This window comes from Drosophila innubila, assembly GCF_004354385.1.
Source record: "Drosophila innubila isolate TH190305 chromosome 2R unlocalized genomic scaffold, UK_Dinn_1.0 1_C_2R, whole genome shotgun sequence".
Taxonomy (NCBI): domain Eukaryota; kingdom Metazoa; phylum Arthropoda; class Insecta; order Diptera; family Drosophilidae; genus Drosophila; species Drosophila innubila.
The window spans coordinates 23,790,115-23,816,073 of record NW_022995374.1 but is presented as its reverse complement, the minus strand read 5'-3'; the positions used below and the strand labels follow the sequence as shown (position 1 = coordinate 23,816,073).

At 35.6% G+C, this 25,959-nt stretch overlaps 3 protein-coding genes and 1 long non-coding RNA gene across 11 annotated transcripts; 2 read left to right on the top strand and 2 right to left on the bottom strand.

The window, feature by feature from the left end:
* Nucleotides 1-8,377: 8,377 nt before the first annotated feature.
* On the bottom strand, nucleotides 8,378-17,357 carry LOC117783723 (NAD kinase-like). 4 transcript variants are annotated; one of them, XM_034621256.1, is made up of 5 exons: nucleotides 15,678-15,812; nucleotides 13,841-14,318; nucleotides 10,219-10,596; nucleotides 8,844-9,492; nucleotides 8,378-8,779 (listed from the first exon to the last, which is right to left on the bottom strand). In XM_034621256.1, the coding sequence occupies exons 2-5, from the start codon at nucleotides 14,203-14,205 to the stop codon at nucleotides 8,492-8,494; spliced, it is 1,680 nt and encodes a 559-aa protein (XP_034477147.1). In that variant the 5' UTR covers nucleotides 14,206-14,318; nucleotides 15,678-15,812; the 3' UTR covers nucleotides 8,378-8,491. The 4 variants fall into 4 exon arrangements, with proteins under 4 accessions (XP_034477147.1, XP_034477148.1, XP_034477150.1 ...); XM_034621257.1 differs by lacking the exons at nucleotides 13,841-14,318; nucleotides 15,678-15,812 and adding an exon at nucleotides 16,829-17,357; XM_034621259.1 differs by lacking the exons at nucleotides 13,841-14,318; nucleotides 15,678-15,812 and adding an exon at nucleotides 11,912-12,001.
* On the top strand, nucleotides 15,413-16,427 carry LOC117783725. Of its 3 annotated transcripts, none has more exons than XR_004617381.1 (3): nucleotides 15,413-15,579; nucleotides 15,690-15,940; nucleotides 15,999-16,427. It is a non-coding gene; the product is annotated as an uncharacterized LOC117783725 (long non-coding RNA). The 3 variants fall into 3 exon arrangements; XR_004617380.1 differs by having other exon boundaries at nucleotides 15,414-15,629; XR_004617382.1 differs by having other exon boundaries at nucleotides 15,487-15,502.
* Nucleotides 17,358-18,461: 1,104 nt separating the features above from the next.
* LOC117784972 (NAD kinase) lies at nucleotides 18,462-23,225 on the bottom strand. Of its 3 annotated transcripts, none has more exons than XM_034622835.1 (4): nucleotides 21,137-21,235; nucleotides 20,749-21,066; nucleotides 19,061-19,646; nucleotides 18,462-19,005 (listed from the first exon to the last, which is right to left on the bottom strand). In XM_034622835.1, the coding sequence occupies exons 2-4, from the start codon at nucleotides 21,003-21,005 to the stop codon at nucleotides 18,718-18,720; spliced, it is 1,131 nt and encodes a 376-aa protein (XP_034478726.1). In that variant the 5' UTR covers nucleotides 21,006-21,066; nucleotides 21,137-21,235; the 3' UTR covers nucleotides 18,462-18,717. The 3 variants fall into 3 exon arrangements, with proteins under 3 accessions (XP_034478726.1, XP_034478727.1, XP_034478728.1); XM_034622836.1 differs by lacking the exon at nucleotides 21,137-21,235 and adding an exon at nucleotides 22,974-23,225 and having other exon boundaries at nucleotides 18,718-19,005; XM_034622837.1 differs by lacking the exon at nucleotides 21,137-21,235 and adding an exon at nucleotides 22,226-22,497 and having other exon boundaries at nucleotides 18,718-19,005.
* A 1,302-nt stretch (nucleotides 23,226-24,527) lies between these two features.
* Nucleotides 24,528-25,748, top strand: LOC117784754 (grpE protein homolog, mitochondrial). Its single transcript, XM_034622562.1, has 3 exons — nucleotides 24,528-24,690; nucleotides 24,784-25,108; nucleotides 25,166-25,748. Exons 1-3 carry the CDS (start codon nucleotides 24,605-24,607, stop codon nucleotides 25,421-25,423), a joined length of 669 nt encoding a protein of 222 aa, XP_034478453.1. The 5' UTR covers nucleotides 24,528-24,604; the 3' UTR covers nucleotides 25,424-25,748.
* Nucleotides 25,749-25,959: the final 211 nt, after the last annotated feature.

Genomic DNA, 25,959 nt, shown 5'->3' with positions numbered 1-25,959 from the left:
TAATTAACATCGCGTTTTTGATTATAGCGAATATATAAGCTCTGTTAATATTTATACGTGACAAAAAAGTGCACAACATTTTGTTCGCTTACACGTGCAATGCTATTTATTAATTTTTTTTTTTTCTTTAATTGTTTATGTTTGTTTGTATTTTTTTCAATCCGTGTCTTCTGTCTAGCGTTAATTGCATCAAATTTAACGGCCGTCAAACGACCCTTGTTTGCCGGCTGCCTTCCTGAGTTGCTGAGCACGCAACTTGACTTAAATTCTGCTTGTAAAAAATATCATCAATTAAAATCAAGACTCAGTTTATATTCGGCTTTGAAATGCGTCTCTGTTTATATAAAAATATATTCAACAAAAAAATTTACAATTGTATACTCGAAAACACAACTTTTGTTATTTTTTATTAGAGACTCTCTTTAGAAATTCTTATCTAAATGCTTTTGCTAGCAGGTCGCTAGTAGTGACTAGCAGATGCTCTTTAAAGTATTTAAAAACTTTAAGCATTATATGATCTGGTTTATTTTTTATCTCTCATTAAATTGTGTTTCTTATTGAAGCTGAGCAAGCTGTATTACTTCAGATGTCAGTGTCCCTTAACTTTAACAGTAACTTTATTCCTCTTTCTCTTAACACTTGTACTTCTAACTACTCCCTGCATGAACCTTTTCGAATACTCTGTGCTGATTACAATCGACTTTATCAAGTTTTGAACTCAGCGGCATCCTACTATTAAAATTCTCATTCTAAATTTTTTAACCCGAAGTCACTAACACAACTTAACTTTCCTTATTTTCTCTCATTGATATGAATGGGTTTTATCTGGGTTTTACACAATCCTTGCAACTAATGTTGAATCAATTAAATATTTTTTTAAGTTTTATAATTTAGTTGTTTATTTATTTAACTTTTATTTAGGACTTTTAAATCCTTTTGTCTTATATTTTGTTTTATTTTATGCATAGTTTAACTTTTTGTCGACTGATTTTAGTTGACTTTAATATTAAATAAATAAAAAAAATAAATACTTGTTTGTTTCAGTCAACCAAGCAAGGTCTCAGTTTATTGCAAAACTTATATTCACATTTTAGTAACAAGTGTGTAATAAATACAAAACGGTAGCATTTTGTAGCAACTACGAGGGTGAAAATCTGAATAAATTCAACGTGTAGTAATTGGCAATTAAACGTGTCAAAACTGCCGTTAGAAAAAGATTTGCTTGGAGAGCCATATCAAATTGTATAATTAAAAAAAAAAATTATTAAATTGAAATACACATTTAAAGTACTTTATAGATTTTTAGTTTTTGCATACAATACTCATATGTTAATATTCATTACAATGAAAAACACAAACACATACCTTACGGGGTTACTCGCCAACAATTTTAAGCTTACCTGCAATATTTGTAAAGCGTCAATTAGTTGATCAACGACTTCCACTTTCTGGAATAGCGACTTATCAGCTTGTTTTGGACGAAGGAAGAAGAGGAATTTGCCTGTTGAATGTGTTGTTATTGACGTTAATGTTAAGGTTGTTCTACTGTACTTGGTTATAGGTATTCAAAAGCAATTATGGGTTATTTCTGATTTCTGAGGGTGAAGTTGTGCGTTGGAGTATTCCTGTCAATACAAAATTAAAACAAGAATTTAATTAAATAGTTATTACCTGTGATGTTTGTTTTTACACTATTGCTTAGTTTCTACAATGGAAAAAACAAGACTAATTTAACAACAATAATTTAACTCGTTTTTTTCTCAACAAGCACAAAATCCAAAGTAAAATTTAAATCACGTTTGCTCAATTTGGGTCACTTGTTGATTCAACAAACAATGTGCTATAAAATGTGCCACACAAAAATCAGTCAACTGCCAGTGGGCATAAGGTTTTCTATTTTATTTCCCAAACGAAAATAAATATGTATACGAGTATCTAAAATAAAATATGATTGAAAGCAAAGCCCAGAAGACTTTACGCAAATTGCTATACTCGTATGTAATTGATTGGTGGACGGAGTTTTATTCATATTTACATATTTTACACCGGTTAACAACGTTTTAGTTTCGCTTATGATAATAATATCATTGCCATTGACTTAGCTAATGATGTGCTCGTTTTGTTAATTATTTAAAATAAAGTTCTTCTTTATTATTTAAGCACTTTATGCGAAAATTCCTATGCTGAGTAGTGTTTGTTTGCTTGCAAATTATTAAAAACATTTTTCCCATGGGCTTATATTGATTTTAAAATGAATTACTCACAAACAACATTTATGTAATGATATCTGTTGTCTCTGTATCAACTGTGTACTTGTTATGCTTTATAATAATAATCACAATAATTGTATAATAATAAGAATACTATAGAACAAATAAACGCATATCAAGATGTTTTTCAGAGTTTAAAATATCTACTTACTTATGTAATATTAAATATATTTTTACTTTGCTTTTCTACTTTGATAAATTTTGTTTAAACTTACACCCGTTTCTCTGACAAATCACATATTTTCAGATTCTGTTGTTTTGTTGTTTTGCGTGTGTTTTGATTTTTATTTTTTTTTGAACTTGAAGCACAATTTTAGGCTTGCATTTGTTAAGTTGATTAAATTTGAGTTAATAAACTATTATTTAAGCTACATTTTCCATGTGCTAGAACCAGAAAATATTGCCTCTGCGTTCGCTTTACGTATGCACTCTCTGTTATCAGAAATGAAGTGCTACAAGTGTCTAGCGGTTGCTGCACTGGGAACGTGGAAACGAAACACACGTCCATCAGCCACGAGAATTCATCTCGCACTGAAATTCTACTGCGAACGCCGCACGAGGCGCGGACAAAACTCCATTCACTGCGTCAGGATGTGGAATGCGATGCGAAAGGGCAGCAGCAGCAGAAGTCAAAGCCGAAGCTGCGCTGCAACTTGTTGTGTGCGAAGCGTCGACGTTGACGTCGGCAGAGATGTTGGTCTCGCCGCCTGTTGAAGTGCCCGCCTACCCCTTAAAGCGTATTGCAGAAAACTGCCAGCGGCAATGATTCTGCTCAATTGCCTTCATTGTGTGAGCGAGAGTGAGAGAGCAAGAGCGAGTGAGAGCAAAAGAGAATGAGAAAGATGAAGTGGACGAGTGGGAGAGACCGAGCTTGTGTTTGTGTGAGCGTGTGTGTGTGTGTGTCTCATGGGCCTGCTGTTTGATTTTATTTTCACTGTCAATTGCGTTACGCGCCTGTAAGTATGCAATATGTATAGATATATGTACAGATATACATGTATGTGTGTGTGTGTAAGTGAGTGCACACGCAAGCACCAGCATATTATGCCTAATTGATTCTCCTGTTAAATGGGCGTCAGCTTTTTTTCTTTCCTCAAGTCGATTTTATGTTCTATTACTGAAAATAATGTGTGATGTCTAAAATATGTAAAAATTTGCTTAAAGCACAGAACAGTGAAAAGAGTGGAATTAGTAATAAAATGTTCTTAATTTTACAAAATGTTTAAAATTCTTTAAGGATGCTAGATCGATATGCTAATTATTAAAAATAGGATTATCGAATGTCGACTAAACAAATTCGCCAAAAAGTAGGCAATATTTTTTTGTTGAAATTATACAGGTGTGTCCCAGAAATATCTAGAGATTTTGAGATTTGTTTGAAAAAAAAACCGTTTAAAATGTTGGTGTTCCTAAAATTTTAGAGATTTAATATTTTCGAATATATTTTTTATGCATTTTTATTCAATTTACAGATATTTTAATTGAATTTAATAAATATTTAATTTTTATGACATCTATTAAGAATTTTTTAGACATTTGAAGGCAATAGTTACTTATTTTCAGGAACACCAACAATTGGTTTTGGGTTGTTTAAGCGCTGTTAGAGATTTGTAGAGCACACCTGACATAATTGTATATCCTGTATATTTTTAAATAACCTTAAGCTTTTCAGCTCTTTTTTATTTTGAATATCTCTTCAGTTTTAAATTTCTGATTTTATAGAATTTCATTTAATTGTAATTTTAAAATCTGGTTTCCAAATTTTATTTTTTTTTTATATGACGCTTAAGTTAATTGCGTTTCATTCCAAAAGAACTTATAAACACAGTTCTAAAATAAATATGACGGGGAATCGAAAACAGTTATTTTTCTAGAGAGCCAAGGTAACTAACAACTTTATTTACGCTTTTTTTATTTTTTGCATTTTGTAAGCTAAATTTTTTGTATGTTATCTGCTTTAAGTCAATGTTAAATAAATAAATAGATAACCCTTACATTGTTTTTATCTCATATCTTGTACAACTTTTTCCGCCATTTACTTTAATAAACTTTCTCTTTGCATGTTTTTTTCTGTGGAACAGTTTAACAGGTGTCTGGGGAGTTTTTTTTTCTAAGCAGGAACGTGTTGTTGCTGTGATTGTGGCAATCGAATTATTGTTGAGAAAAGGGCACTCACCTGATGTACTTGGAATTCTCAAGAGTCTCTGATGCTCTAAACTAGGTCAAGCTTACCAAATACGAGTTGATATTATAATTGATCTACTGCTAAGCTGCAAATTGATGCAATTAGCTAAGCAGGAAGCGCGATAAGTGGCATTGACGAACCACAGTCATAAAGCATCAACACGCGATTGAGCCTCGGATTGCGACATATCCAATAAAGAGTGAGTGTCTCTGTCATTTAGTCATCTAACTTATCACTTTGAGGATAGCGACGTCAAAGATAACACACAATGAAAATCTGATACAATTTCTATAAGAACGTTTGGAACTTTTAACTGTGACAGAGCATTGATTTTTCATAAAACTCAATCATCTCATTTTATTTTGGCATAGAAATATAAAATTCCTGTCCCAAGACCTCAATTTACAAAACACTTAAGGAAGCTAGGAACAGTCCTATAAGAATTGAATGAAAAATGTCTACAAATACTCATAGAATCAACAAAAATGAAAATCAAAAGGCCCAAATACCGTTGAAGTGTTAAAGTAGCGTCGCCAAATAACCTCAAAGTTAATGGACTAGAAATCTAGCATGACTGATGATATTAAATAATACATTCGCACATACATACAGTACATTCATACATAAAGACATATGTGTGGGTGGTTGAAAATGGAGTTAAATGAAAACAGGACAATAGAAAACATGTTAAAGAGCTTTAGCACAGTAGTCCACTGACAGATACCCTGTAAATAAAAGTTAAGATTTAAATTCGATTATTATTTTTAAAGTTTACTTTGTGATATTGGATTTTGCATTTTATTTTTGTTTTGTGTTTAGTTTTCAAAAATAATTTGATTGGGGGATTTTTTTTTTTGAGTTCATTTGGTATAAAATTAATTTTAATAATTCATTAAAATACGACAAGTCTAACGATGATGCGTCAACCTCAAAGTACAAATTTTTCTGCAAGAGAAATAAATTTTTAAGCTTACCAGATTTTAAAATTTACGCTGTCATAAGAGTAGTTCCGCAGAAATGACAAATGTGAAAACAATTTGCAGGCGATTTAAATTACACTAAATACTTTGTTAATTTTGGTAACAAAGTGATTCAACATGTGCGGGTCGGGTCACTTTGGTTTGTTTCGATTGGGGTCGGGAAACTGAGATAATCTTTTTGTGGTGGTCAACTTTTATCAGAGATATTTGAAAACAAAAGCAACTCGAGTGAAAATGTTTAATTTCCTTTTGTTAAGCAACGGGGGGAATAATTCTGTTTGAAATGCAGCTCCAAGTGAGCGAAGGCCGCCCTCCAGTCATCATAGGGGGAAAAAACTTGAGCTGTCATCAGCATTTAAAATTCTATCGTGGCTCTATACAAAAGCCCCTCTATTCCAGCCCCCTCTCTGTCCCCCTTCTTGCCAAAGTTCAAATGTCAAGTGGTGCGCCTGTGCGTATGTTTTGTGGGAGCGAAATATTTTTCATTTATCCTCGATGTTGCTCCACAAATGCCTTTACTCCTATGAGGGGGGATGGAGTGTCTGTCGCATATTTGGTGCCATTCAATTGAAATATCAGCACGTGCCCCTTTTGCCAGCTTCGGATACGATTCCATCGTTTTACGCTCTTCCAATTGTCTTAAGCATCCCAGAAAATGCGCATACAGTCACCACGAACTTCATTAAGAAATTCCACGCATATTTCGGATTATTATTATTTTTTTTTCTGACGCATAATTGAAATACTTTGCAGTGGGAAATTCACAATCTTTCTCACGTTCTGTCAAGAAAAAAGGATGTCCTAGTGAAAGTTACAAAAGTTTTTTATCGATTAGAAAAGATGCAGCAACTTAAAGCAGTCCAAAGACTGGAAAATGGCTTATACAAAATCTATTTAAATAATATTTTGAAATTGTTAAAATCATTAATTAATAGCAATAAATAATGTAAATGTATTATACAAATCTTAAATTATTTACAGAAATTCTTAAAACTCTTAAAAATATGCAGGAGGAAACTACCTTAAATAAATGTACTTTTTAAATAATCTTATTAATTTTACAATCGACTTGATCAATATGGTAAGTACCAATGACAATGTTCCAATTATATATAATTTGATATGATCTTAATACTACTAAATATTTCCTAACAAATATTTTTAATGATAAATGCCTTGAACTCTATATGAAACCCAATTAAAGTTTATAACAGGTCTGCAGATCGGCTAGTATGAATAGATCAATTTTATTATTGACAGGAAAATTGCTACTTTTTGCTACTTTTGTTAATTTTATTTGATACGAGTGCAAGAAGTTGAAAATCATCTTAAGTAAAATAGAATAAAAACTTCAATTAACTTAAACAGAAAAGTGTGAATATTTCAACTAAACAGGAAAAGAGGTTAAATATTTAATTGAATGTAGTAATATAAGAAACGCATAGGAAATAAAGAACAATTGTTGCAAATATGTTAACATAAATATTAATACAATTGAGTTTCCGAGATGTCCGAGACGCACTGCCGACACGAAGCCTGCGCAATGGATGGGCGTGGGCGTGGCATAAGAACATGCATGACCAATAAGAATGGCCGGATAATACGCATTGCCGTTATCCGCCAGTCAAAGAAGCGTACCTAAGCGGATAGATGCTGCGTTCGAGGTTCGGCACACTTGTTGCTTGGAATTGAAATGAATGCAACAGGAACAGGAAGCAAAATGGATAGGCCTGTGAGGCGGGGTGGCATTGGAGTTGGGGCTGGACATCGGGCAGGGGGCATTAAGGGACCGTGAAAATTGATAAGAAACGTACTTCGTGCTGCCATCACGTACCACTCACAATGGCGAAAGCCATGAAGCGATGCCGCAACCATTCATGGTCTCTGTGGCCATTCTATTATTTTTATTCAATATTATTTTATTTTATTTTAGCCTGCTTTTATTAAATCTTTCTTGATTTATAGCAATGCTTTTTATTAAGCAGATATTAGAATTACGACAGATACTTAAGCTGTACTTAAGTACTTAGAATTCCTACTAGCAGATATACGAATGTGTAGAAAATAAATTATCCATATGAGAAAGTTGGTAGTACCCAACCAGCAGATACTCTATACCTATTGCTTGATTAATAGATACCCTGTTTGCAGTTCCAAAATGATTTTACATAAATATTTTACTATCTCAACTTTTTCAACAGATGTTATATTAAATAGAAAAATCTGTAAAGTAATAATAATTTATGAAGCAGAAAAAATCTTATCTAGGCCAACACAAAATAATGGAGCTTTTCTTTATTGGATACAGAGACAAGAACTTGAATTTATTTAAAAAGAATTAAATTCGTTATTCACTTCAAAATATCTTTAATTCACTAATGTTAAATTAATAAATATTTTCAAAATTAAAGGAAATTTCACACAAATAAACTTGCTAATTTAGGCAAGAGAAACTTGCCCATGCCAAAAAGCAATTCATCATCTTCTAGTCGCCTCATGGGACTGCTTAAGTGGCTCCTGACCATTGAGTATAGTGCTATTGGCCATCCTTTGAGCCTTGTGCGGGTTTTTTCTTCGTTTTGGCAGTCCTCTTAAGTGCTTTCAGCTGTAGTGTCGACTGTGGTTGCTATAGCTGAGTTCTTTTTGTTTCTTATTTACGAGTAATCAATTGTAAAGAGCATTTTGTGACGTTTTAGTAAATAATACAATTTATTTTAATATTATTTAATATACATAAAGAATTTGTAACATGCAATTTGTTGCATAAGTTCGCGGAACTTTGCGTAATGAAAAACTTAAGAACTAAAGCCTAAACAAATTTGTTCTCAAGCAAAATATATAAAAAATTTGTCTAGATTTAACAATATTGCAAACATTATATATTAAATTCAACCAAATGTTATAATAATATATAAATTTATATTGTACAATAGAACGGAGTATTTTCCTAGATAGCAACTATGTAGCATGTCTACAAATTGTACATTCTCTAATAACTAATCTACAACTACACATAAGCCACGACGTATACAGCTTGTTGTGGTTGTGGTTGAGCACTACGCATCGTAGATTTTAAGATTGTCAAACTCATCGAGCGTGTCCTCGGAACTGGATGTCGTCAAATCCGATAGCTCGTCGAGGCACTTTTGTCGCTTACGCACATTCCAATGAAGACCCTCTGCCAGGGAATCGAACCAATCGGATATCTGATCCTGTGCACAAATGCTTGGTACCGGATAAATGGATGTGGTCACACGCAGGCTATCGCCATGATTCAGCTCCTGATCGTTGCGGCCATCAAATGAAACACGCGATGTATTTCGGCTATCCGGCGATATGGATATCTGAAAACACAACATGAATAAATAGTGTGCGTCGTCTAAAAAGTATATATATCTCGTCTCTCACCTTCAATTCAACGCCGGCTGGCACTACAATGGGCCTGAAGCTTAGCGAATGTGGACAGATGGGCGTAACCAGAATCGCTGGCACTGAGGGATGGATCATTGAGGCACCAGCTGCTGCCGCATAAGCTGTGCTGCCCGTGGGCGTGGACACAATCAGTCCATCACCTTGAACGGATGTTATGTATTTGCCATCCAAGAATATGTCAATATTGCTCAAGTACGGCGATGGTCCACGATTGATGACGACCTCGTTCAACACGAGAATGCTGTTGTTGTTGTTGCTGTTATTATTATTACTGCTGGCAGTTGGTCCATTGAACTCCGAATAGTTGTACGAACGCTGCAAATTTGGTCTCAACAGATCGTTGCACGCCTGTTGCAGCGACTCCTTGCGACGCTCACCCTTGCGGTGCATCACACAGCGCAGACGACTGCGCAATGTGAGAGCCGCATGACCTTCCAGCACATTGGTCACTTGCTCCTGAAAGTTATCACACTGAAAGGGTGTCAGAAATCCCAGTGATCCGAGATAGAACGCCATCACCGGTGGCACCGATCGCTGGAACAGCTGTGAGGCATAAAGCAACGTGCCATCTCCTCCAAGACAGACAATGAAGTCAATGCGATCGGTGAGATCATCCCGACCATCTCTAAATTATGACAAAATTTAAAAAATTAATTAGAAGCAGTTTTCAAATAATAAATACCCTTAAAAGCGTAATTTTGTCAAGTATATATATTCTTTCTGCTTCTATTTTCGAAAAGTAACGTCATCGCATTTGTTTGCTAATATCTTTTAATCGGAAAGGACGATTGCTGTGTTCTTATTCACTAAATATAGTTGAACTGAATTGTTACTTAGATATGAAGAAAACTTTTTTAAAAATTGACCTTTTTTTTTGGTTTTTGTCAAATTTTTTGCCATATCGAAAACATTATTTAGTATAAAAAAAAACTTTTTTGTTTCTTAAGATATCTCAATCAATCTTGCATATTGAGTATTTGGCATTGTCTTTTACATCCTGACCAAATTTGGTTAAAATCGAACTACTTTATTATATAGCTGCTATAGAAATGATATCTCAAAAATCAACCTTTAGTATACAAAACATTGCCTTTTCATAAGATATCTTAATCAATTTCGCTGTTTAAACATTATGTATTTTTTATACATCCTGATTAATATTGGCTGAAATTGGACTACTTTATTATTAAGCTGCCAGAGAAATAATCTGATCAAAAACAACTTTTTGTATTTTAAATTTGGCTTAACGAAACGGAACGGAACGATCAGTCAAAAATGAAAAACATGGCACTGCAAGGGTATTACATTGTCGGCTTGCTGAAAATAGCCTGTCTTTCCAGTTGTTACTTACTTGAAGGTAACCAACTTTTCGCGTAACGCCAGAAAACGGGAACGAACTCCAGTATGGTACTCATGAACCTGCCGGAACTTGGCGCTCTCCTGCTCCAGCTTGACATCGTCGCGGAGCAACTTGTCCTCCAGCACAGCGGACTCCACCCAGACGACCATATTCTTCTCCTGGACCAACCATTCGACCAGCTGCACAAATGGCAGCAGCACCTGTGAGTCCTTCTTCTTGATGACCAGCACAGTAAGCGGTGGCTTGTACCAGGTCAGGCGTTGACTGGCGGGATCCTGAATTTGCATAACCATTGCAGAGTTTTTCATAATGCGACCACATGGTCCAAACTGCTGGAAAGGCGATGGAGCATTTAAGCTACGTGTGCGCCTGCAAAAAACACAAGAATTGTACATAATTGTAGTTGTGGAATTGAAAGATTGAATAAAACAATAAGTATTGTTGTAAACCTTAAAATGCGTGCTTCGAACACCATCGGAACATGCTCTCCCAGAGTCTCATTGCTTTGGCTTTGACTTTGGTTGTGATTGAGGTTTTGGTTTTGGTTTTGATTTTGGCCTTGAACTTGGCTTGACTGCTCGCTAACTGGGCCAAAATGCAGCATGCCAAGAGTTAATTTCTGATGCTGCATATTTTGTTCAAGTCTTTCCTTAATTAGCCACACCTATGTTGACTTCAATATTAATCAAAATCACGCGAGCTTTTAATATACAACCTCACACAACAACATCGCAAATACAAATACTCGTAACTTGTTGGAATTTTCGTTGCTCAACTCTCAATTTGTTTTGTTTTGTGTTGTGTTGTGTTGTGGTTCGCTTGAAGGTTACAAAATCACTGGCAATTCACAAGCCAATACATTTTTGAGAAAAAAGGAACATACAAGTATGTATACAAGTATATATATATATATATGTATATTGGTATTTTCATTACATCGCAAATAAACTTGTCAGAGTCTCAAAAAAGCAACAAACAGGAATTTTACACAGCAGTTGCCACAGGCGTCGGCTGAGAGAATGAGAGAGGGAGCTTATCAAAAAAGAGACAGACGCGTTCCTCATTGGTAGATAACTTGACTAAGTGTGGGATTTAATTGATTAGTGGATGATGACTCAACAGAATGACCGAGCAATTGGTTTGTGTGCCGGCTAAATGAGCCATGCTTTAAGTCAAGCATACATGACTTGCATATGCTCTGTAATACCTTCAAGTAGATAACTCTAAATTTTAAAATATTTCGCAGTACTAACGAATATTACAATTAAATTCAATAAACCATAATTTTGTATACATAACTTAATCTAAAAAATAAGAATTATTCGACTTTAATACAATTACAGAATTAAGTATAATTTGTAATGTAACAGAACACAAAATTATCAATATAAATTATGGTTCAATTAAAAACATTATATTTCGAATACTACAATTAGTTTACAATTGTTACACTGCACAGCACTAAAATTATTAAAATAATTAAAATTACTATTCAATTAAATTACTAGTATTAAAACGGTGTTGATTAATTGGCAATTTGTTAATTTAAAAGATTTCAAATAATGAATTATGAGTTTAAAATCTCAATTCAACTTTTAATTATAAATAAAAGTTTCGCGATTTCTCTGATATATGATTTGCAGGCTCAATTTCCATCGATAATTGCTTGTTGATCAGCACTTACACATGTTATTTAAAAGGAGTGCAAGAATCTGTCAGTAAATAGAAATAGCACTACGCGCTACAATAAACAATGTCAGACTAATTGGGAAGTAAAGTGCCGTTCCGATACTAATAGATATATAGGTATGTATGTCTGTAGATACGAGTAGAACCGACGTCACCGTGACGAGTCAAAAGTCCGCGCGTCATTGACTTCTAAAAGCCTTTGGAGCAATTTTACTTGAGTACTCGTATTAATTAAGGGACAGTCTTGACTGACTCGACTGTCTCGTTGTTAAGCAGACCGAAAATGTAGACAAATGTAGCATACAAGTCGCATGCAAATTGAAGGCTATGTCTGCTGACCCGTTGCACCTTTGGAACCAACCAGTCAACAGTCTCTTAAACAATTCCATCAGTTGGAGCTAATGTACGAATAATACTCGTATGGTATTTGATTTTATTTATGAATGGCGCCACGCACAAACTGGCACCGATTGAATTAATTGATATTGCCTGATATTCAATGTCTTTAAGTTCTTCAAAACAAATCGATCGTTAATAAATATAGTAGCTTTGGCCAACAAAAATAAAAAAAAACAAAAACAAACGTGGGACGTTTAGTGCTTTTATTTTTTGGGTGCTTAATGCCAATCGTCGTCATCAAAGCATACATCAGTCTTTAGTTTCGAAGTGTTAACAAACTCGTTTATACACGTAAGAGGTCGAAAATGAGTGCTAAATAATGATCATAAAAACTACTAGTAGATAAACGATGATATGATCTCTGCAGAAGAGTCAAGGACTTATTAAGTCGTTATTTTCACAAATCTATTAAAAAAACAATCTAAAAAAGATAACAAATAAATACCTTTAAAATTACCTGTAGTTTTATTTAGGCATAATGTAATAAACTATAATTCTGATTACGGAATTAAATTCGTCATGCTGACAGTTGTGAAATTTAAATATACTAAGTAAGTACAAATACTCGATTACTATCTAAAATTTCCGATTATTTGTAAACAAACGTATTGAAAGTCAAGTTTACTTTCTGTTCCAAAATTCAAATGATAAGCAATCAGTGCATAATCTCTTCCAATGTCATTGGAAAACCTTCAACGTTGTTTAAAATTTGTTATCAAAAATTAAAAACGGCTTACACGTAATTTCAATTACTATTCAGCGTCATATATACACAAACATTGTACATAAAAGTCTCTTGTTTTTTTTTAATGATTATTATTAAAAATTGTAAAAAAAAATTATTTTGCCCTTACACAAATTCAATTACAGTCGAACTTTCCTAAAGCAAACTTACTTATTGAAGCTATCTTGAAATAAATTATATATCGACGATAAGAAGCTGTACTGTAATTGTTTCTTATCTAGATACAAGACTGTTTTATCAAAAAAAAAAATAAATAAATAAAAGCCAAAGTAAATGCAAATAAGGCAAACAAAACAAATGATTATTCGATTCTGTACACCTTCGTTATTGTATGTATATTATTGACCATAATAAATAAGTACACACCTAAAAGAGAGAACATATTCTGGCTTAGAGGGGAAAAGAGAGTCAAAGACTTAAAAAGTCAATAAATTGCAAGGCAACTGGACTGTATTATAATTTGTAAAAAATAATAATAAGAAACCAATTTTACTTAAAAAGTTGTTATAAAGAATTTAAATTTTGGCAAGAATGTTGAACAGCGAAATGGTTTAAATGGTTATCGGTAGATTCTTACGCACGAATAATTTAATTTAAAATATATTCAGCGAATCTATGAAATACAATATATTGTTGTTTAACTTTTAAATAATTTCATTCAAATTCGGATCATTTGCTTTTGCACATAATGACGAAACTTCTTAAGCTGCTCTTAAGTAGAGGTTTCACTGTATTTGGTTATATATACATTTGTAGCCAAGTTGAACCTTCGTTACTTACGGCCAAGTGCCAGAGCGACTGCGACGCGTTGTGTCCGTGAAATCGTACACGTCCTCAGCCTGTTGTTGGGTTTGTCTTTGATTATTGTTAGCAATGTTCTCCTTAACCTTGCTGGTTATCTCATCCTTATCGCTTCTGGGATCTTTATGGTCTATTTTGTAATAGCCACCAGTTTTGGCCAAGCGTTGACGCTGCTGAGTGACGCTATGATGGATCAGTTGCTCATTGTAGTGGGTGAGACGTTGTTGTTGCTGCTGCCGTTGGCTGCTTCCATGGGCACCACACCAGTCGAAGCCATAGTGAAGGCGCTCCTCCAGCCGATGCTGATGGAGAGTGGCCAAATCGATGTCCGAGCGACAGGCCATGACTGACTTTTGAGTCAAGGGTTTTTTAACAAAAAGTTTTCACGTTTCAACACAAATTGTTTAGATGTCGACTTCAATTCTTAGCACATTGCAACGCAATTATTTTTCAAATTCTAGAATTGAATATTTAATTAGCTTTACATTTTACATTTACTTTGGCATTGTCTGCACCGCGCAGCGACTTGAAACGGCCCTGAGTAGCTGCCAAAAATGTAAACAGAATTGACCTTGCTCCCTTTTTTATACGAAAGGTGATAAACGATTCGTAAAGCACGCACATAATCAATTACAGTCACAACCATTTAAATTGGTTAGGAAAAGCCCAATCAAATTTTAGACCGTTAAAGCTTAAATATTTTGAAAAATATTCAAAAATATATGTGTTATGTGGCTTGTTTGCAACTGGTTTTTGTTACCAAAATTAATAACAATTTTAAATTGTTGTTTACGCTTACTAACGGTCCCATCGCCGAGCTGCTCTTAGTTCCGGCTCTGACGTCAACTAATTGCCATTACCATTTCTATAGAAATTCCAAATTCAATTTGCAAGCAAACTAAGAAAGAGACTGAGAAAGACATTAAATCGAATCGTAGGCCTTAATTGGTCATTTATAAATTGAAGTACAACAATCAATTGAGTTGAAAAGTGACCAAAATTTATATTTTATTTTACAAAGTAGAAAAAAAAATGTCATTTAAAAAATGGTAATGTTTTTCTTTAATTTATTCTATAATAATTCAATTATATAGTGTTAAATAAATTGAATATCATATAATCGGATCTTAATTTAAGCCAGCTTTAAATAGCCACAAATCGTGATCTCTGTTTATAATAAATCTCAGAAATGTTTATTTATGAATTTAAGCAATCAGCTACTTGAATTAAAGTTGTCAGCTTTTACTCAAGTTACATAAAAAGGTTTCGATTTAAAATCTCATTACATATAAGTAGTACACCAGGAAACAATTAAGAGTCGTATAATAATGTGTACTTGAACAAGCTTGTAAACAAAGGAAGCGCCAACAAAGCTCATTATTTGTTGATGTAATGAATTATTGAACAAAGACAATCTGTAGACAAATAATACAAGTAATCTATCAATTAAAAATGCGCAGTACTAAACAAAAGACTAAAGTGCTTATAAATTGTCTGGATTGGCGGATTGACAGAGGGTTAAGAAAGGTCGGTATACGACATTAGACTGGCTGTCTGACGCGAGACACACGTTGTAAACGTGATTTTAACAAATCCGTATACATATAACCATTTATTGACGGTTGTCAATACGACAATCTGGTAATTTAGTCTCGAAGTTTAAGTGCAAATTGTAAAGCTAGAAGTTAACACGTCGCGACCCTTGAAAGAAACTGAAAGTGAGCCTAAAGTGCAGCGAGTGGCAACCAAAGGGAAAATGCCAAATCGTGTAAAGCTACTTAGAAAAGTTGTAATACAAAGTCCTCTAATTAATTACATGTTATATAAGACGGCGTATTTAGCACACGAAACTTGGAGACCGAGCTTGGAGACCGAAGCCAACGACCGACAGAGAGAAAAAGCGGCACAATAAACACACCGTAAGAGAGATAGACAAACGCTGAACGAGAGAGTGACAGAGACAGAGGCGGACAGTAAGAGAGAGAGAAAGAAAGAGCGCAAAGATCGAGCCAAAAAAACACGACCGCGCTGTCCAGTGAACAAGCGATAACTGAACTGAACTGAAACACCACCAAAAAGGTGATTAAATTGTAAATCGTTGTGCGATTTGAAAATAAAAGTTTACGGCCGTTTCCAGTCGTCACACAGCGATCAGTGAGCGGCGGGCAAGCGAACAGGTTGTAAACAACAGCTGAGTGAAGTCGGACACGCGTCGTATGATCAATATGGGAGAGCATGCTGAGTGAGCGTAACAAAAAGAGAGCACGAGAGAGAGAGTGAGCACAAGTGAACAGGTGCTGACTGCTACGCAGTGATGACAACTACTTTTTACGGACGGAAAAAGGACACACTGACCAGAGAAAAAAATAGAAAAAAATGTAAGCAATAAATGGGACAGAGTATAGTATAAGTAGATTTATATTAAATGTTTTGACTACTTTATAGCACCATGTTTATTCTAAAATATTTGTCATGTTTCATGTGTTGAAAGAGGCAGAAAGTGTAATGTATTTCCCTTTTTGTATCTAAATATGCACGGATAATAAAAAGAATAGATTTCCGGATAGTTGATGTTTGATATTTTATCCGCTGAAGTAGTACTAAAATTGACAAATCTATCAAAAACAAGACTAGATCGGCAACACTGTTGCTTTGTAAAATAAAAGCTTGTAAGTTCGTTATGTAAACGTAGCAACATTGTTATTGTCCGCACAAATCTTCACTCTCTCATACTCATTTCTAATAAGCTGCACTCTCCCCCTTTATTATCAACACGCTCAGGTAACAAGCACATCTGACAAAGCCGCACTCGGCACTCGCCACTTGACGGCAATTGTCAAGGTATAATTACAAAATGTTTTTGGTATTTGTGTCTCTTTTTAATAAGCACTTAAACTTAATAATTGGCCATAGTATAGAGAATACGACGTGGGGGACAACGTTGTTGTTGTTGTTGTTAGTACTTACCACCACCAACGCATTTCTAAGTCACTGGCAGTGCCGTTGGTCAGCAGACCAGGGCCGGGAGCAGAGGATGCCGATCCATTATTAACATGATTGTGACGTGCGCTGTTCACATTCAGCAACTGATTTTCATGCTCGTCATAAAATCCGCCATTAGTGGGTGCACCTGATGCTGCGCCTGGTATCGTTGCACCTGGCACCGATTGTGCGGCTGTCGTCTTTGGCGTTGGACACGGGGCAATGTTATACGAGGGGGATGACATGGTTTACAATATAACAGTTGGCCACGGGGCCAATACACAATCAATTTCTGCACAGCACACAATACAATTTTGTGGAAATACTACTATTTTGCGAATGTTCAACTTCTCCACCATCGCCACCTTTTAAATATCTACAGTAGTTTGCTATTGACATTGCACATCATTCCTATTCGCTATAAATCACATATATATATCAATTAGTGCATTATAACGAATAAAAACTACTTTAATTAAAGTTAGCAACGTTTTGTTGATGTTTTTTTGATGTACTTTTTTATTTGTCCATATCGATAGCATATCGATTGTTGATTTCTCATGCACACGGTTGTACAGCGACTAGACTTAACATTATGCCACTCTGTTAAATATCGGCGACACGCAACACTACCAAAATAACGACATTGAAATTTTATATTTAACCCAGACAAGCCTAGTGCTCAAGTATAAATTTATTCCCACAATTTTGTTGTTGTAGATATTTAATATAAGAATAATTTTAGCGTCGATATTTTAAAATATACTTTTTTAACATATCGATAAGCGGTTCAATCAAATCGTAATTGAGCTCATTCGAAATCTGGCTGCTACAACACTCAAAGCAGCAGTTAATTTTAAATCTTTTTTCAAGGACGTTTTAAAATTAAAGTGCTACCATTGCTTTTTAACATGGAATAGTACGCTTACCGAAATTGATTTCGTTTGTCCAGCAAACTATCCACTATCGTCTTTCTTAGAGGCGCTGGCGAGCTGCCCGGTGTTGTCGCAGCCTCGTCGTTAACAATTTGCTTAGCGCGCTCCATATCTTGTACATTCATGGTTATTGCAGTTGACTTTAATTGACAATTAATTCAATTTAATTGCTCTGCGTACAGACACAACCGTGCGCTGGCAGCGTTCAGAGTAAACTATTGCACACGCCTATGTTTCGAGATTTTATGCATTTCGCATTTCATATGACTAGATAAGCACGCACACCTGTCACAACACATACATACAAACAAGTAAACACACACGCATACGCATTTTGATATTGATTCGCACACCTTGAAGTTTGTTAACAAAAAAGGTAAAAGCAATACACAGAAATATACAAAAAAAAACGTACACTGTTTATGAACAATGGCACTAAATCTGAAGCGTGTAACAAGCCGTCGTGCATCTCATTCATGTACAGCCTGAGGGCAACATTTCAAAAAGTCTCCTAACAGTATTTGGATAAGACAAAGTGCGTGGCATCGGAGCTGCCAATAACTTAAGTAAGGCAGCAAAAAATGCGAGGTGAACAACATGCAACCAACAAGTGGCAAGGCACCAATCTGACGATCAAATTAACATTTTATCTGTGCACTGTCAGTGGAATGATACAGCAACAATTTAAATATTCTGAGCTGATTTAACGGCTAGTATATTCGATATCGATAAAAGCGGAAAGTTGACTCCACTTGTGATCCATAATGATCTACTCCGTTTTGATTCGCATTAATAATATTTATCGATATGTAACTACATTTTAAGTCTACTTATAAATTAACATTTTATAATGTTCAACTTAAACACATGCATAAATTGCAAAGTTTATCTACAACTGAAGCTTATAACGAGACCTCTATAAAAAAAAAAAACTTACGCCTACAAATCGTACAATTTTAGATTTTCAATCTCGTCGAATGTATCCTCCGATCCGGATGCTGTTAGATCCGAGAGTTCATCGAGACATTTCTGACGCTTGCGCACATTCCAGTGGAGTCCATCGGCTAGCGATGCAAACCAGTCGGATATTTGATCCTGTGCACAAATACTGGGAACCGGATAAATCGAGGTTGTCACACGCAGACTATCACCATGGAACAGTTCCTGACGGTTGCGGCCATCGAAGCTGACCCAGGATGTATTGCGACTCTCGGGAGAAACTGAAATCTATAATACATTTACATTAGTATTGAAGATTCGAAGTGGTAATGTCAGTACTTGCCTTTAGTTCCACACCAGCTGGTACCACAATGGGCCTAAAACTCAGCGAATGTGGACAAATGGGCGTCACCATAATTGCCGGCACAGAGGGATGAATCATGGATGCACCAGCGGCCACAGCATACGCTGTGCTGCCCGTGGGCGTTGACACAATGAGACCATCTCCCTGCACCGACGTGATGTACTTGCCATCCAGAAACAGGTCAATATTGCTCAGATAGGGGGATGGTCCGCGATCGATGACCACCTCGTTCAGCACTAAAATACTATTGGGAGCGGGTGTACATTGTTCATCCGAATCGACAGCATGGTTCGCCAATGTCTGGTGTCGCTTGTCACTCCTCCGGTGCATCACACAGCGCAGACGACTGCGCAATGTCAGCGCCGCATGACCCTCCAGCACACTGGTGAGTTGCTCCTGGAAATTGTCGAAGCGAAAGGGTGTCAAGAAGCCCAGCGATCCCAAATGGAAGGCCATCACCGGTGGCACCGATTGCTGGAATAGCAGCGAAGCGTACAACAGTGTTCCATCTCCTCCAAGGCAGACAATGAAGTCAATGCGATCGGTGAGATCATCGCGACCATCTCTGTGGAATGAAAATAATGACATTAGTATGAAATATAGTTTTTTTTTAAATAAATATAAATTTTTTTTCTTTACTTATCTTCTCAATTACAAAACTATAATAATATAAGAATTTATTATTAAAGGCAATTATTTTCTTTTAATTTTTATTCAAGCGTGTTCAGTTTTTATTTTATATACCCTGTGCCCATTAAAAATAGGCAAAAAAGTGTATAATGGGTTTGGCAGAATGTATGTAACAGGCAGAAGGAAACTAGGCAGAAAACATAAAGTATATATATTCTTGCCCAGAACTAACAGCCGAGTCGATCTAGCAATGTTCGTCTGTCTGTCCGTCCGTCCTTTAGTTTGAGCGCGTCGATCTCAGAGACTATTACAGCTACAGACTTCAAACTTGGTATGTAATTTTCCAGATACCGTACGCAGATCAAGTTTGTTTTTATTTATGGATCGGATCTCTATTTCATATAGCTGCCATAGGAACGATACATCGAAAATGATGTTTTAGTATGGAAAAGTTTTTTGTTTGTTGAGATATCAGAACCAAACTGTGCATCTGACCAAGTTTGGTTAAAATCGGTACACTATATCATATAGCTGCCATAGAGACGCCCAGTCGGTAATCAAGTTTTAGTATAAAAAAGATTTTTGTTTTTTAAGATATTTTAACCAGAATATGCATTTAAGTTGGTTGTGTATATGGGAATAATCGGTCGAAAATCAACTTTTAGTACTGAGTACCTGGTCACAGGGTATCCTACTGTCGAGCGTGCTCGACTGTAGCCGCACCTCACTGGGAGTGAAGCGAGCCAGGGCTAGGCTATTAAAGTGGGTAGGGTGTGGAGCCCCCTTGTTATTTTATAGCATTCATTAATATATAGTTTTGCACGTTGCACTTAGGCTAAGTAATTACAAATTATTGGTTTTTAAATCAATATGGCTAAAATTTAGTCACTAAACGTAAATTTAACTTTCATAATTTTGACGAAATGAAATTAGAACAGATTAAAGAAATACACATCCGAAAAATTTGCCGAAAATAAAAATGTATTTGGGTTTGATTTTTTTTAATTCACAACTGTATTTTGGTTTAAAAAACTTACTTGAAGGTCACCAGTTTGTCTCGAATATCCTGAAATTGAGTGTCCTCGTTGAGTAGTGCATCCTCCAGCACTGCGGACTCTACCCAAACGACCATATTCTTCTCGATCAGCAGCCAAGTCACCAGCTGCACAAATGGAGCCAGCACAGAGGCATCGCTGACCTTCTTGATGACCAGCACGGTGAGTGGTGGCTTATACCAGGTCAGGCGTTGACTAGCCGGATCCTGAATTTGCATAACCATCACGGAGTTTTTCATAATGCGACCACATGGTCCAAACTGCTGGAAAGGCGATGGAGCATTTAAGCTACGTGTGCGCCTACAAAATAAAGGATACGCATATTAAAATCGGTTTTGAGTATATATATCAAATCCTGTCCAGATTACACCTCAGCAAACACTTGTTGTTGTTTTCCTTCGAGCAGTTAAACTCCTCAATGTGCAGAGAACTCTGACGTGGGAAAATCGCAGCCTTTTTAAACACGTTGGGAAACATTTGTAAATTGAGCGCGACTGAATAAGACTAAAATTAAAATTGGCCACAACTTTGACAAGTGTTTTCACTGCACACACCGCACAACGGTAAAACTCGAAGTGGAGTGTAAATGAGAATAAAAAAAAAACAGTTGACCAACAGAATCCACAACTGAACGGGATTACACATGGTTACATATATACATATTTATATCTTTCGATGAATGAGCGTATACATCCTAATGTTAAGTTGTTTCGCTCAGAAAATTTTGTGCAATTATCATTTGAATATTACTATACAAATTCTATACAATAAAGATTTTACACTTTACAAATAACTACATCAGCATAACGGAATATGTCACCTTATAGTAATTCCACTATGGTCGGATCAAATCAAATACCAACTGAGAGAGCATGACTTAAAACCCACAAAAAAAAAGCTCAAGGCAGTGAAAGCTGTCTTTATTTTGTTTCTTCTTACAAATATCAGGTCAAACTAATGGACCAAGACGTAACGATCGGAAGTACTTGATTTAAAACAAGTGACAATAAGCTAGCAACAGTCAATAAAACTTTTTCCGTAACATATTCGTAATAAAAAACGAAAATCTCGGCAATATTTATTCAAAAATGAATAACAGTGAAAAGTTTGCACTTTCTTTCGTTGCATTTGTTATTGTTAGCTGTTTCGGCTTTTAAGTTTTCTTTAGTTCACACACACAGACGCAAACACACTTCCAGATCCAGTCGGAGCGAAAAAATGCATAACAATAACTGCGTAGCGGCTCAGAACTTTTAATTGCATGCAAACAATTGTCTACTGGGTCATTAAATTAATAATAAATTCGTTGTTTAATTACCACTAGTGATGCCAACTAGTTTCCACGGAAAAAAAAGGATGAAACTTTTCTGGCTTAAAAAGTTTTAAGATTAAGAGATCTATCCAGAAAATAGCTACATCGTCAACACTAAATTGCATACAGAATTCAACAAGCGCTCACCACCACCAGCTGCTACTATCGATGCTGCCGCTGCCTCGACTCTGCTGCGATTCATTTTCCTTGTCCTTCATCCTGCAACTGGAGTTAACCTGTGTTGGTGGCTTTGGCGATTCCTGGTGCTTAGCGGCTCCTGGTAGTGCCGACATTTTAATTAGCAGCGGATACCAAGAGATTTAAGCCATTTACGGCCGTGCGACCAGTCTTTTAATCAATTATTTGTACACATTAGACAGTGTGACTGCAGACTGTGACTAGCAAAATACTGACAAAAATACAGTTACCAGGCCGGTAACACAGCTTCCCAAAAATATAAATTAAAGATTTATGCAATTTATGTCAAAGTGCACCTTGATAGTAACATTTCAATTTGTATTGCATACTTTTTTTCAGACAATACTAAATTGTCAGACATTTGGTAATGTCGATAACATTTGTTTTATTTGGGCAACATTACAATCGTTATCGAAATCATCGAAAAGCAAAGATAACTCATTGACAAAAGGTGGCAATTTTAAAACTTTCAAAAAGAACAAAATAAAATAGAATAAATTAAATGTGTTAACCATTCACAATGTTAAATTTATACAACATGTCAAAACTGCACAAAAGACTGTATAAAAATAGCGGCATACATGCAAATTTGTCGTCAGACGCTTATATTTATAGTACGACTAGTCAACGCCAACAACGTAGTACTGCATAGTATTTTTTGGCTGCTCAGAAACTATTTGTCTTTCTGCTTGCTCACCGAAATTGTTTACGTCTCTCTGATATATCCAAAACGCGAGTTTTTCTCAATGGCTTGGGAGAGTTTCCCGGCGATGTTGTTGCTGTGGCATCCCCCTCATTTTCATCATCCACAGAGGTAGAGTTGGCAACCATTTGGAGCGCCAATTGTATATCCTCCTCACGCATTTTAACAGGATGCTTAACGAATTTTTTTAATGGACGTCAAATAATCGGACAATTTGAAGCTCAACTTCACTGTCTCCCTGTCGAAATTCAACTAAATGGTATTATCTATGCCCTAGAGTATAAAATATAAAAAATGCATGCAAACATATGTACATAAATACATATGTATGTACATACAGCTATCTAAGTAATTGTTTTGACAAAATAAAAAAACCCCATTTGATTTTGCAGAAAATAAAACTAAAAAAAACCTCTCTCAAATAGAGGCCGATTTACGATGAAATTAGAAATTAGTTAAGACTCTCATTGAATTTAAAATTGCAAAAAAAAATGAAATAATTAGAATAAAAGAAAAAATGTTGAAATTTTTGGTTTGTCAAAAAAATTTCTTGACTAACTGTATATGCATATGTATATGACTGGGCAGTTGAGTATATCCATGTGTATAGAACGAGATGCTGTATTGAATAAGCACACATACAAGTACTCGTACTTTGAATTTATTAAGTTCAATACTCAAAGCAAAAGTTCAAAATCCACACAAAACATAACCGGAGTCGACTTAAAAATACCCAGCAGCGTTCCTCAAAATTTTTATTGACGACAAAAAATTTAACTCTTTATATCATATCTGTTTTTTTTATTTCCATCCAGCTTTTAACGAAAAAAAAAACAATGTTTCAGAAAGAAAATATTTGCTAAAACCGATATATGCCATTATATTAACCAGATTCAATATATATGTGATATATATGTACATTTATGATTTTAATCTCGATTTATGTGTTGCTTTTTTTATATATCTTACGAATTGAATGATACCCATTTATATATTTTTCAGGTACAGAGTATTACAAACAATTTGCATTTCCACTCTCGAACGTACATACACCACATTTTCACATAAATATATATGTATATATGTGGGAGGCCTTAGGCTTTAGGAAATTGCTCCATTTTTTGTAACGTACCACTGAAAAAGATTTACAAGCTTCATTATTTTTATTTTAATATTGATTGCTTTCACTCGGTGGCAAACATGGGCGTGGCAAGTACTTGAAAATACAATTATAGATGACTCAAGGCAAGGACAGCCTTAAACTATGCTGAACGTTCACTTTAATTTATGTTTTAAATCATATTTTTAAACATTTTATGACGTGTGTCTTGTGATCAAACTGTAGTTTAATTTATATTCGCCGGTAAACAATTAAAAATTTGAATTTTTAGCAATGCTAGGTAAAACTTATTTATTATAGAAAGAAAAACATTGATCGTACTATATTTGAATTTAACGTCAGAGCATCTGCTAGACAAAAGGTCAATGCTACGACTGCTTATAAAAAATACCAATTACAATTCGGCATTTTGTGTATCGATAACCGATAGTTCAGCAAGCTCTGCGGCAAAAGTTATTTCTGAGAGCTCAAAAGTTGCATAGTTTTAAAAAGAACTAAATCGTAAATGGCAACAAAAGCAGCATTAACCTTTGAAATGTTAGCCAAGCGATTGGGTGCCATTAAATCCATTGCCGGTGGACAAAATCTGAGGTAAACTAGTGACTTCTCACCGCATGTTACCGTCTCTTTCTGTGACGTAATTGTACACATCAAATTGAAAGCACGTTATCTTTATCTCCACAGCTTGTTGAGACCGGCCCAGACACAGTTCCGACATGGATATAGCACAGAGAAGCAGCCAGCGGCCGATGAGGCAGGTGAACCAAAGAAGGCACCTGAGTCGCCGGAAATTGAGAGACTGACAAAGGAATTGGCGGCAGCAAAGGAACAAAACAGCGAACTGTTGGACAAATACAAGCGTTCGCTGGCTGATAGCGAGAATATGCGAACACGCCTCAACAAACAGATAAGCGATGCCAAGATCTTTGGCATACAGAGCTTCTGTAAGGATCTGCTCGAGGTGGCCGACACTCTGGGCCATGCAACCCAAGCGGTGCCCAAGGAGAAGGTATGTGCATTCGTGGTCTATGACTATAATTTATTCTAAAGTTATTCTCTGTTGTAGCTCGACGCCAATGCAGATCTGAAGAACCTCTTCGAGGGTCTGAGTATGACACGCGCCTCGCTCCTGCAGGTGTTCAAGCGTCATGGCCTCGAGCCACTGGATCCCATTAATCAAAAATTCGATCCCAATCTGCATGAAGCATTGTTCCAAAAGGAGGACTCCACGGTTGAGTCCAATACCGTCGTGGAGGTAACCAAACTCGGCTACAAACTGCACGAACGTTGCATACGCCCCGCCCTTGTGGGTGTATCCAAATGATGAGTGTTGTTTATCCTAGAAACTCTTCATTTACATAGCATAGCTCCCATTGTTTGCAAAATTGTCTTACGCTGCAAAATTCATGTACGTTACTATGTAAATATATGTAAGTTCCCCCCATGTACAGGGAATATGCATTAGAGAATCTAACTGAGTTAGAATTTCCCTTCTAAGATGGAGAGACAAGTCGTTCCCTAGTTTTTAAGTGCGCTACGGTCCTTCAGAATGCAACACATTTGCACCACGATTGTTGCTCCTGAATGGCCAATTAAGGTCTTTAACTATATATGATAATAAAACGGTTAGTTTGTTTTCGAGATAGCAATTTCTGATTTATCTAAAATCATTAAAATCACATTTCATAGGGCTCATCTATCATCTTCATTTATACATTTTTGTGTTCTCTTTTCCGAAATACGAGATCTCTGGGAAAGCGTTTGTTATGCAGGTAACGCAGGTATTGAAAGGCGAAAATTCAATGGAAATTGAGATTTTCTATGACACAGCAGGTAGTCACGTACTCGAGACGAATATTC

Bases quoted from the DNA above. Each gene is read 5' to 3' on its own strand.
- LOC117783723 (XM_034621256.1), bottom strand. From the start codon at position 14,205: ATGGCCTGTCGCTCGGACATCGATTTGGCCACTCTCCATCAGCATCGG. The intron at 10,597-13,840 runs GTAAGTAACGAA...TGTTTTTTGCAG, and splicing joins AGTCGCTCTGGCACTTGGCC to GCGCACACGTAGCTTAAATG. The intron at 8,780-8,843 runs GTGAGAGACGAG...TTGTGTTTTCAG, and splicing joins CAGCCGGCGTTGAATTGAAG to ATATCCATATCGCCGGATAG.
- LOC117784972 (XM_034622836.1), bottom strand. From the start codon at position 23,140: ATGCGTGAGGAGGATATACAATTGGCGCTCCAAATGGTTGCCAACTCT. The intron at 21,067-22,973 runs GTGAGCAAGCAG...TTTATTTTGTAG, and splicing joins GAGAGACGTAAACAATTTCG to GCGCACACGTAGCTTAAATG. The intron at 19,647-20,748 runs GTAAGTTTTTTA...TTCATTCCACAG, and splicing joins GACAAACTGGTGACCTTCAA to AGATGGTCGCGATGATCTCA.
- LOC117784754 (XM_034622562.1), top strand. From the start codon at position 24,605: ATGGCAACAAAAGCAGCATTAACCTTTGAAATGTTAGCCAAGCGATTG. The intron at 24,691-24,783 runs GTAAACTAGTGA...TTATCTCCACAG, and splicing joins GCCGGTGGACAAAATCTGAG to CTTGTTGAGACCGGCCCAGA. The intron at 25,109-25,165 runs GTATGTGCATTC...TCTCTGTTGTAG, and splicing joins AAGCGGTGCCCAAGGAGAAG to CTCGACGCCAATGCAGATCT.